General features: G+C 34.8%; 2 protein-coding genes across 3 annotated transcripts; one reads left to right on the forward strand and one right to left on the reverse strand.

Annotated features, from left to right (window-relative positions):
- Window positions 1-38: 38 nt before the first annotated feature.
- Window positions 39-3,359, forward strand: LOC110663325 (60S ribosomal protein L7-2). 2 transcript variants are annotated; one of them, XM_021822583.2, is made up of 7 exons: window positions 39-211; window positions 1,673-1,860; window positions 1,984-2,081; window positions 2,216-2,273; window positions 2,423-2,502; window positions 2,752-2,854; window positions 2,941-3,359. In XM_021822583.2, the coding sequence occupies exons 2-7, from the start codon at window positions 1,678-1,680 to the stop codon at window positions 3,154-3,156; spliced, it is 738 nt and encodes a 245-aa protein (XP_021678275.2). In that variant the 5' UTR covers window positions 39-211; window positions 1,673-1,677; the 3' UTR covers window positions 3,157-3,359. The 2 variants fall into 2 exon arrangements, with proteins under 2 accessions (XP_021678275.2, XP_021678274.2); XM_021822582.2 differs by having other exon boundaries at window positions 58-211; window positions 1,676-1,860.
- A 1,329-nt stretch (window positions 3,360-4,688) lies between these two features.
- Window positions 4,689-10,027, reverse strand: LOC110663324 (probable WRKY transcription factor 2). Its single transcript, XM_021822580.2, has 6 exons — window positions 9,555-10,027; window positions 8,024-8,541; window positions 6,858-7,046; window positions 5,754-6,598; window positions 5,489-5,647; window positions 4,689-5,384 (listed from the first exon to the last, which is right to left on the reverse strand). Exons 2-6 carry the CDS (start codon window positions 8,474-8,476, stop codon window positions 4,817-4,819), a joined length of 2,214 nt encoding a protein of 737 aa, XP_021678272.2. The 5' UTR covers window positions 8,477-8,541; window positions 9,555-10,027; the 3' UTR covers window positions 4,689-4,816.
- Between the last annotated feature and the right edge of the window lie 1,793 nt (window positions 10,028-11,820).

Genomic DNA, 11,820 nt, shown 5'->3' on the forward strand with positions numbered 1-11,820 from the left:
ATTGATTGTAGGTCCTGCCGCTAGCGGCTCATCGCAAGGAAAACCTAGTTTTATCTGAAATGACCACAACAGCCCTCCAAAGTTAGCTATACGGTGTCACTTAAGGCAGGACAAATATGTCATTTATGTACTATTTATAATCCCCCTCAAAGTTCTGAATCATTTGCGTCTCTTCTTCGTTGGCTGCTGATCAGCTCGCTGCTTCAAGGAGGCAAGATTAAACTATCAATTGCTATACTCTTTTATCTATATTCCTCGTTTGATCTTTGTAATGGGTTTTCATTTAATATTTTTTTCTTCAGTTTTCTCAATAATTATGTGAAATTCTTCACCGAGTTGTTAGCTATTATTAGGTTATTTTCTTAATGAATCCGTTTGATATGGCTATATTTTCTCAATGCTTTTAATGGGGTCACTAGTTTGATGTTTAGAATTATTAAGACAGTAAATTCTTGGAATACAATAGCGTTTTTGAGCCCTAGTTTTCTGATGTTAACTAGGTCAGATTTCTAAGCCAGGAAATGATTATTAAGATTTAGGTCAGATTTCTAAGCCAGGAAATGATTATTAAGATTTATTTCAACTTTACTAATCTGAAATTCTCGCTTTGTTCCATTGTCATAGAGTTTTAGACCATATGGATTTGGATGGTTGAACTTTGAAGTTATTTCTTGTGATTTAAAGCAAAGTTGATCTTGCTTTAAGGTGTGGTTTGTAAAATGGTTCTTTTATTCTTTTTTTTTTTTTCGTTTTTAAATTTTTTTTATGGGCCAGTTTGTTTTCTTGGCTAGCCTTTTCATAGTTTGTCCATGGTTAACTTATGAAATGTGAAATGGTTTTAATTTCCTCTGGTTTTTGTTGACAAACTTGCTTTATCCCTGTTTGAATTGAGTGCAGCATGGATTATTAATGTATCGTATTATATTGTATGGTTTTTATGGTTAATATGTTAAGAAAGATAGTATGGTATAAGATGGTTTAGTAACCTTCTCTTATTTGGATAGATGATATGAAATGATAAAATAAATATAAATATTACTAAAATATTCTTTATTACTGTTTTAAATATATAAATGATTTAAAAATATTTATTTAAATAAAATAGTAACTTATAAATAATATTATTATAATAATAATTAAAGACACAATTTATTGTTTTAATTAATCACTAAATATGTTTTATAAATATATAACATTAAGGCTACAAAATTGGAATTTTATATATTGTATAAAGATAAAATGGGAAAATAAAAATTTTAAACCATGCCAAACCACCAATTTGGTGGTTTGAAAAGTTTATAATTCCAAATCACCATTTTTTAGGAACAATCTTCCCAAACATGTAGAGTAATCATACAATATAATATGAAACCATCCCAAACCATGATCCAAACATAGTGTTTGAGTTTTTGAGACCTAGGGACTTGAATGTGTACTATATGGATAATTGTGCATGAGTGAATCATAAAGCTTACATTATTTACCCCTGTTGCATCACTGATTGAGGAAGGTTGCACGGTTTATGGTCTTATCCAGTTTTATGATTGATGGCCCTATGTTTTTTGAAAGAACAGAAAAATGTCTTCTGTGTCTTTATTCTTTAATGTATTGAGTTAATTATGTTTTTCTGGGTTTTAATTTTGTCATCTTGGTGTGTTTTTGTTTTTTTGAGTAGAAATGGCTGAAGAAATTAAGACAGCAGCTTTTATCCCTGAATCTGTGTTAAAGAAAAGGAAGAGAAGTGAAGATTGGGCTTTGTTGAAGATCCAGGAATTAAAGACAAAGAAGGAAAAAAATGCTGAAAATAGAAAAATAATCTTCAAAAGGGCTGAGCAATATGGAAAAGAATACAGAGAACAGGTAAGCAACAAAACTTAATGTGTAACTGAAGTAGTTTATCTGTTCACTGTTCTGTGAATGAATTTTCGCTTTCACTTTTTATATTTTTGTTATGATGTTTTTCCCACTGGATATATCTTATAGGAAAGAGAGTTGATAAATTTGAAAAGGGAGGCCAAATTGAAAGGAGGATTTTACGTTGAACCAGAAGCCAAGCTAGTATTCATTATTCGCATTCGTGGGTAAGCTTATGAAGTTTTCACTTCTGAAACAGATTTATGGAAGTATCCTTCTATCCTTGGTATATACATGATCAAATTTGTGTATTAAATGATGGCATTTTTAACCCTAAAAATTCCTTATTTTTCCTTTACAGTATCAATGCAATGGATCCAAAGACAAGGAAAATTTTGCAACTTCTGCGTCTTAGACAAGTAATATTTACTGGCATTTGCTATTATAAATAAAAGTTAGAATAAAATAAAATGTTCTTTTAAGCAGTTGTCCCTCTGATGTGGGTGCTTGATATTCGAATCCCATGTATATTCTTGAAGTGTCTTAAATCTTTAAATTTCTGTGACAGATATTTAATGGCGTGTTTCTCAAAGTGAATAAAGCAACCATGAACATGCTGCATAAGGTTGAGCCATATGTGACATATGGGTAAGTCAGATTATCCATTACATATTTGAAGCAAATTGACTTATAGATTCTTCACCATTTTGTAACCCCTCAGAGTTCTTGTCATTACCACTGGAAGACCAGTTCTTGGATAAATAAAGTTTTTTATTTTTTATATATATGCCAGCACAGCATGAATAATCACTTCCTAAAAACAAATATACATGCCTAAGTTTATGAAGCATTTATTTTGATATAAATTTTAATTTATTTATTTATTTATTTTGGTAGATATCCTAATCTTAAAAGTGTGCGGGAGTTGATCTATAAGAGGGGTTATGGGAAGCTGAACAAGCAGAGGATTGCTCTCACTGATAATTCCATCATTGAACAGGTAGCTTGATATTGATTGGTTCATTTACATCTTCAATGCTCGTGTATGCCTTGGTGTTGATGATGTATCACTTTCTGTATCTGCAGGCTTTGGGAAATTTTGGAATTATTTGCATGGAAGATTTGATTCATGAGATCATGACTGTGGGGCCTCATTTCAAGGAGGCAAATAACTTTCTATGGCCATTTAAACTGAGTGCACCATCTGGAGGTTTGAAGAAGAAGAGAAACCATTATGTGGAGGGTGGTGATGCTGGAAATCGCGAGGATTACATCAACGAGCTCATTAGGAGGATGAATTAGATCCTATTATGTTTGCTTCAGTTATTTTGGTTTCTTTAGCCTCATGAGTTTTGCTGGCATTACAAGTGATATGAGAGTACTCCGTTATTGTTAGTTCAAGTTGAAAAATTCAAATGTATTAGACTTCAGTTGGTTTACATATGCATTGCTGTTTTGTGGCTCGTAAAACTTTTTATTATTCCTACAAGTTCTTAGATTCATTCTTTCTGGTGTGACTTAGAAAAATTATGCTATGACTCAGAACACTAGATTTAGAAAAACAATTCTGTATGCATACAAATATTTAAGAACACAAGATTTATTTTGGAGCAGGCTTGTGAGTAATCCTATTTCCAACATTATATCTTGGAAAATAAGATTTACATAAAGATTAAAGTTTGGCATACACTGTAAGCATACACTGTAAATGTAAGTTGATGAAAATTTTTTCCCCTTCTACACAATCAAAATAATATTTACATGGAAGGACTAAAAGCTCAAATAACATGATTTACCATGTCATAGTCATCTGTGTGAGAAGGATGTTTCTTCTTCTGAATGCTTGCGGTGTGGTGCTGATGCGGAAACTCTGCTTCATGCGATTCGTGATTGTGCTTGGGCTAGAGGCTTATGGTTGACAATTTGGGGTGTCAGGATTGATGATTTTGATGAAACTTAGCTGGGGCGATGGTTTTGCAGGCTAGTTCAAGTTGCTGATAGGGAATCTGTGGTTCGAATGGTAGTTCTTCTATGGGTGCTTTGGCGAGGGCGAAATAAATTGGTGATGCAGCAAGAGCACCGCGAGCTTGCCTTAGTAATTGCAGATTTCAATGCTTTCTATGCGGAGATGGGTGGTAATGCAGCCTTTCAGTTGTCCCTGGTATCAGATGGCGCAAGGGAGTGTCGTTGGGTGCCGCCCGCAGATGGCTTGTTACGTTGATGTGGATGCAGCTTTCATTTCTTCTGCCGGGCAAATGGGTGCTGGTGTTGCTGTCCGGAATGTGGAGGGGGTGCTTATTGCTGCTTGGTCAAAGCAATTTTCAAGTGTGCAGAGTGTGGAGATGGCAGAATTCATTGCGTCGTGTTTTTGGTCTTGATTTTGCTCTGCAGAATGGTTTCCAAAGGATTGTTGCTGAAACGGGTTCAAAGACACTTCATAGTGCTCTCCTCCGCCAACAGCTAGGTCACGCCCCTTTTCTCCAGATAGCTGAGGATTGTGTTCAGCGAGCTCATTCCTTTGTGCAGCTTCTCATTCTCTTATCGAGATGGAAATGCTTTTGCTCATGGCATTGCTTAGTTTGCTCTAGACAGGATGTTGATCTCTTTGTTCATGATGTTCTCCCGCCCCAGCTACTCTCTTTGTACTAGAGTGATTTGCCTGTTTCTTAAGCTTTATAAAATTGGCTTTCTCATATACATATATATATATATATATATATAAGCTCAAATATTTTTTTTTTTTCAAATGCAAATGTATATGTGAAACAATACGCAAAAATATGTTTACATAAAAAATTTTATATTTAAAGTAAGGCATCAAGAGGAAGACGAAATAATGAAATGTTAATCTATATATAACCAAGTAAATATTTCTATTTTCCTTGCAACAAAAGTAAAATTAATAATACCAATAATAAATTTAACATTTGTAGAGGAAGAAAGGAAACCGAAAAAAAAAAATTTACATCTGCGGTCCAAGCGGCAGCCTACTCATGATTTGCTGATACATTGATGGATTGTTGGATAGATTCAGACTTGGTTCTGACATAGGCTCAACCTTAGGTTCTCCTTTGGGCAACATGAACCCCATTTCGTTCATCGGACATTGCTGTGCTAAATAAGGGTGGACAGGCATAACAGTCATCCTAGGTTGGCCAGGACCCAATCCAGCCATTGCCAGATTGGCCAAGCCTGGTTGATTCATGCCAAAAGAGAAGCTTGGGGTTGGCCCCAGCTGCTGCCTTCCTGGGAAGCTGAAGGATCCATATGCAGCAGACCTCTCAAACCTAGACATGCTGTTGTGAACTTGTGATGGTTCAGGTCTGTGAACATGGGTTTGAACAGCTGAACCAGCTTGTGCAGTTCCCGTACTAGAGGTGCCAGAGTTGACATGGCTGCTATTACGAGCAGCAGGAACATCATGATTGTGCTTCCCTTCGTATGTAGTGATCACTGACTTAAGGTCATGTGATGCCCTTTCCACATGCTTCCTCACTGTGCAGCCTGCATTAGTACACTTGTAATAACTCCTGCAATTGAACAACAAATATTCAGTTTTAAATTTCCTTCCCTGCAACCAAAAGTGGAGAGGGAGAGAGAGGGGCAGAGCTGCACAAAGAAGGTGTTTAATCACCTGGGATTTGGATTTCCTTTCACGACTTTCTGTCCATACTTGCGCCAGCGATATCCATCATCAAGGATATCTACTTCACTTGTAGTCTGGACAACAACTCTAGGCTCCCTAATAGCTCTGGTAGCTCCTCCCATGTCAGTAGGGTAAGTTTCAATTTTCCTAGATTGTCAAACAAGTTTACATTATTACCCTTAATAGTAAGTAATGTCAAGTTAATTCTTGGGCTTCATTAATTTTAAAAAATAAAAATAAATGGGGCATTAACCTTCTTTTTGACTCGGATTCATCTCCTTCACCATCACAACCCACGCTTCCATGTGTAGCCTGATCATCTTCATCTTCATCGTTAGAAAAGGTCGATGAGGCATCAACAGCATCACCTGATTCAAAGTGATTGCCATTCTGAACCTGCACTGAGGAAGCTGCATTGCCAAATTCAGGGCCTACAGAAGCTGAAGATGTCACCTCAACATTGTCATGCCTCCAATCAGGAGTTCCAGCAGCAGTTCCCTTTTGTGTACTTGCCCAAACAGGATCATTATCTGTACCACTCTGGAGTCCAGTTTGATCAGCGACATCTAGTTGTACATCCATTACTGGATTTAATGATCCAATAGCTGCCCGCCGGTTGGGTGGAGGTTTGGGATGGTTGTGAGCCCCCTTGTATATGATCTCTGTTATGTGGCCCTCATGAGAGCGCTCCACTTTCTTCTTAACTGGGCAATTTGGATGTGTGCATTTGTAATAACTCCTTGGATACTCACTACCCTTTACTTGTTTCTGTCCATATTTTCTCCAGTTATATCCATCTTCAGATGGTGTGCCACAGCCACCACCAGCCATGGAATCTCCACTGGCTATTTGGTCTCCTTCATCTTGTTGCTCATCAAGTGGTGGGGAATTTTCAGCACTACCACCAACAGTATCAAAGAACCTTCTATCTGTCATCACAGAGTTACCCCCATTATCCTTTTCAGTTACTGATCTGGAGAAGTCCACTGGAAAACGAAGAGTGTTCCTATTTTGAGACTGGACTTTGGTTGGTTCTACACCACGAGACTGAAGAGAATTTTCAGATTGAACTGAAACCTCAATACTGGGAAAGGATTGCTGCAGAAGAACGAATAAAATCATCTATTCTCAGAAGGGAAACATTGCTTATAAAACTAACTGTTGAACCATTTCATTTACACAATATTAACTTTATTTATTAGATGTGCAGTTTTAGTATTTGAAATTTACTAAAAATCTTTTTTATAAAAAAAAAAAAAACAAAGGATAGAAACCAAAATCTTCATGTGTGAATTTATATTTGCTAATTATAATTGCAGCCATGCTGTCAAAAAGCAAGACTTAGATATATACTTACTTTGCTTGTTGCACCAAGGAAAAAAGACGATCCCGAGTCTGGTACAGGCTTGAATGCAAATGAAGATGCATTGATGTCTTCGAAGAAATTATCTTTACTTCTATCAACTGGTTCAGAAACCACTGTGGAGTTCTTACTGTTCACATTTGCGACAAATGAGAATTTTCCAGTTGTTGGAGATGGTTGTGCCTGAGTGATAGTACAGAAGAAACATTTAGTACATCGCAGAACAACTACTATCATTTAAGTAATATGATTTCACCATAGCAAAAGTATAGTGATCCAAGACACTGATGAGTTGAAATCTACTTATGATAAAGCAGAACAACCTGGGTACAACTCATTTAATGAGTTGAAATATAAGAATAAGCAATTTTATTTCACTTTTTCCTCTGTTGCAGAACAACATTGCTTATATTTCAGACTGCCAACCTACTTTCAAATCAAGCATAAATGCAGGATACTATTTTACATTTCAGACTGAAGGCCACAGAAATTGTTTTACACCAGCAATATCTTAATAAATGTGTCTTTGAATAAGAGGATCTCTGGATCTGTTTTTCAAATTTCCTTCAAACTTGACAAGTTCTCAGTTCAAAATATGTAGACATAAAAATGAGACAGTGACAATCTATGGAAGTGTGAATTTAAAGAATTAACAATTGTCCAAAGTAATTTCCCGGTTATCAAAACAGCCCCTTGATTTGTTAAGTTTGCATAGGTAAGTAGTTAATGTCATGCAACCTACAAATTTAAGACATATAGACTAATCTGTGAAGCATGTAGGAGAATGGAAAAGAAGAAAAATCACCCAGCATGCAGAAATTCTACTTTGGTTATCAATAATGAACTCTAGCAAAGATAAGAAATCACAGACATAATTGATTATGTTTCTGCAAAGGCTAACCAGAATCATGAATTGATTTAATCCATTGACCTGGCATATGCTTTCCAATTTTAAGTGCTTTTCTTAGATTAGATTATCTGTTGTTTAATATCTACTTATTGTTTTTGGCAAGCTCCTTATTCTAGTATGTTTTGTTGCAACTTACAAAGCTTTAGAGCTTGTTACTATCTCTTACATTCAATTCATCACTAAATAATACTTCAAAAGTTAAAAGGGATAAACAAAATGATGCCTAGGAATTTCAAGATTCTAAACTTACCAAAGAATTTGAAAGGAATACGGGAGAATCTAACAAAGTTGTTGGGCTGAGACCTGGTTGTATTGTTAAGTAAGGAGAATGAATCTCCGGGTTCAGTGAAAGGTCAGAAGACCTAATACTTTCTGTATTCAACCTGGGAGCATTAAATCCTGCTCTGGCTGCCATTCTTTCTACGAGACCTCCTCGTGAGCTGGATTTCTGCTCAGAAAATGGAGCTAGTTCTGTAAACTGAGCACCACCAGTTTGTGTTGCGTCCTTTTTGTCAGTATTTCCTGTTGTATTGTGCTCTAGTGATCCCAGAAAGAGCCCTTCAGTTCTAATATCTCGAGAAGGTTCTGGGATTGTTCTTGAGCTGATATCATCACCTAAAATTGCTGAGAAAAATGCTCTTGGGCTTGGACTGGGAGGCACCCAATCCCCAATTATAGCAACATTGTCATCAATCCCAGCCATGTTCTGAAAATTTTGGCCAAAAGTCTGGACAGCTTGCAGTCAAGGTGTTGGCTATGGCCGAATTCCTGATAGGTTTACAGAAAAAGAACAAAAAAAAGTACATGATTCAATCAGATATGCCCCAATAATATGACTAAAAACATATGTGCTGAAGGGAAAACTCTCTTCAGTTTGCAAATTTTATAGTTGAAAAGTAGATGTTGAAAAAAGGAAAAACGAAGGTTACAGTTGCAATAAATTATTGTCTTACACAAGCTAGAAAATCAAAACTTCCACTCAACTAACTCTAACAAAACTGTTGGTCTTAACAGCTTAACAGAGTTTTGGGATCACCAGAAAACAGAACAGAAACAAATAATTCAAATAGTATATTCTCAGTTACCAGAAAAAGATTTAGGAACAAAGCAACAACTTTTCCCTTAAGATTTTCCAATCCAGTGATTTCATCCATGTACAAAAAGAAAGGATACAAATTCCATAGATACGCTCAACCCAACTCATCCTTATTTCCAACCAAATGAGTTCATCCAAACATGCATAAGTGTGTGTGCGTGTCTGTGTGTATAAAATTAAAATAGATAAGTTTCAAAAATCAGGAGGCAGTAATAATGATTAAACCAATTTCCAATTTTGTTAGCATATTTACCTGAAAAAAGGAAGTAAGCCATAATAAGATAAGAGACAACATTCCAATTTCATGACGTTTTGTGGATGAAACTAATCAAATGAAAAGAGTAAAATTCACAAATTTAGAAATAAATATGCAAGCTCATATATTCCATCAAGATCCAGTGATAAAGAATTCGATATTTGAGGGGAAAAAGAGAACAGAAAGAAAATATGAAATTATTGAGAATTAAAAGAAAACCAGCAAACAGCCAAGTTTCAAATTTTAAACTACCAAAAATTTCATGATAAACGAATTATGCAATAAAACTAAAGGTAGGTACTTTAAATTGTCAGGGAAGATATGGATGTCAGACATACATTGAAAAATCTTCAAAATTTGAGGGACAGAAAACAAAAAGGAGTTAACGCTAACACCAGATAGAGAGAGAGAGTGATTAAAAATGATTACCTGATTGATTATGGAGTCAAGGCTAAGATGATGATATGAACAAGACCCACCACCACCTCCACCAACAACCAGACGCCGACCTAGTCCCAGACCCAAACACCCAAATCCTTAATCAAATCTTGTTTTCTTTTCTCTTTCTGTTCAATTCAACCAAAATGGCAATGACCCACTTCTCCAGTCTAAGAAAAAAGATGCTAAAACACCTTTCTATCAATGCCCTCCTCCTCCTCTCTCCTCCTTGTTTTGTTTTAGCGCAAAATGATATGATGATGTTTAATTGATTTGGAGAAAATTACAAAAAGCAGAATATTATTCTACCATATCATATTTCCAAGTCCTCTGCAAGAAAACAAAGCAAGGTTAAAAGGAGATGATTGTGGAATGGTGGGGGGACCAATGGATGGAATCTTTGAAGAATGAAGAAAAAAAAAAAAGAGAAAACACCACAGAGACAGAGAGAGATCTCTCTCAACATAAAAGCTTACACATTTACCTTCCCTTTGATTCTACAGTGGTATTTAACTAATCATTCCTTGTTTTGGACTGGGCTATTGTGTTCCCTCAAAAAGCACCATCTGGGTTCCGACCATTGGCTCTTGTACTCCACCCAATCACAGAGTGCCATGTGGGTATGCTGTGCAAATAGTGTTGAGCTTATTGGTTGGAGTTAAAGGGATTCAAGGGATAGAGTTGCAGTTGATTCTGTACCCTACTTTAAAATTCACCAATTATTAATGTCAGTTGTAGTTTTTATGGCAAATATGTGTAACGTTGGGGTGTCAAGCTCCATAGGTGCCTAACACCTGTTAACTCTACCCTTTGAATGTGAAAGATGTTATAACCAACTCTTTTCTATACTGCTTGACCCATTTTCAAGTTCACCCTCTTCAGTTTGTTAATTACACTCCTAATTAATCTACTAATTACCCTTCTAATTTAATTTAGGTTTTGTTAACACAATTGGGTATTAAACCATTAATCTGCACACCCTTTTCTCTAACTAATGACTTTAATTATATATCATTAATCTAATCACTCTTAATCAACTGACTTTGTTCATCTTCAATCAATTAAAATGCTTACCTAATAGGATTATGTCAATAATTATTATGTTGAAATGTAGATAAATTAATGGTAATAATAGTAGCTTAGTTATAACTAGATTTGAAGAAAAAATCATTAAGATTAATTTTAACCAGAGACTTTAAATTCATATGAAAATAACCTTAGCAATAGTTAAATTAAATATTTACATATAGCTAAATTTATATATTTTATATATACATTTCAATTAATTCTGCATACATCTCAATGTAAATATTTAATCATTAAATAATTCACATATGAATATAATCATATTATTAGTGGATTGGAAAATATTGCAACAAAAGACAATAACTACTAATATTAATCAATCAATGAAAATAGAACACATGAATCAATATTCATTATCCATCTTTTTTTTATTTTTTAGTATGTGATAATCAAATAATAATATTCAAATTTGTTCCATTCAAAATTATATGCAATTGTTTATCTATATAAAAAAAAAATATTTGAATTTTGAATGATTTATAGAATTTAGAGTTCAATTATGGATCAATCTAATAAGTCGCATGACTAGTTCAAAGATAATTCATTTAAATCAACTCAATTAATTTAAATTTCAATTTAACAATAAAATTAATACAAATTATTTTTTTTTATAAAATTAACATTTTAATTCAAAACTATTTGCAATCTATACATTGATTTAAATTTAATTAAATTTTTTTATATAATGAGTTGAATAATTTAATTTAAATTAATCAATAGCTTAAAATGATTAGACTCATCCATTAAAGATGTGTTCAGCAATTAAATAGTTATTTCTCAATGCACTTTATCTCAATTTTGAATATCACTTAAGTTATTAAAAGTGATATAGAAGGCTAAGTAAACAGACTTAGCTAGAACTCGACCATAAGAGTTCGAAATTGGCCAGGACTCGAAAAACCAAACTAGGAGCTCGGCAACCCGCCTATCCGAGCTCACAACATATTAGAGCTCAAACGATCAATCCCAAGTCGTTAGGAAGGCCGAGCTTTACGAAGATCTCCGAGATTGCCGCACTTTGCCTCGAAGAGATTGGTACCCTCTTTACGAGCTCGAACTAAATGAAAATGCCCCACCAATCACTCCCTTAATTACGGCCAAATCTCAGTATAATTAGAGGACAATTATCGTTACAACTTAAATAAGGAATCGATAAGGATCAGGACAAGAT

The sequence above is a fragment of the Hevea brasiliensis genome, chromosome 2, assembly GCF_030052815.1.
Source record: "Hevea brasiliensis isolate MT/VB/25A 57/8 chromosome 2, ASM3005281v1, whole genome shotgun sequence".
NCBI lineage: Eukaryota > Viridiplantae > Streptophyta > Magnoliopsida > Malpighiales > Euphorbiaceae > Hevea > Hevea brasiliensis.

Coding starts and splice junctions, on each gene's coding strand:
- LOC110663325 (XM_021822583.2), top strand. CDS start 1,678: ATGGCTGAAGAAATTAAGACAGCAGCTTTTATCCCTGAATCTGTGTTA. Junction 1,861..1,983: donor GAAAAGAATACAGAGAACAG/GTAAGCAACAAA, acceptor TATATCTTATAG/GAAAGAGAGTTGATAAATTT. Junction 2,082..2,215: donor TTCATTATTCGCATTCGTGG/GTAAGCTTATGA, acceptor TTTCCTTTACAG/TATCAATGCAATGGATCCAA.
- LOC110663324 (XM_021822580.2), bottom strand. CDS start 8,476: ATGGCTGGGATTGATGACAATGTTGCTATAATTGGGGATTGGGTGCCT. Junction 7,047..8,023: donor TATTCCTTTCAAATTCTTTG/GTAAGTTTAGAA, acceptor ACTATCACTCAG/GCACAACCATCTCCAACAAC. Junction 5,648..5,753: donor GAATCCGAGTCAAAAAGAAG/GTTAATGCCCCA, acceptor TTGACAATCTAG/GAAAATTGAAACTTACCCTA.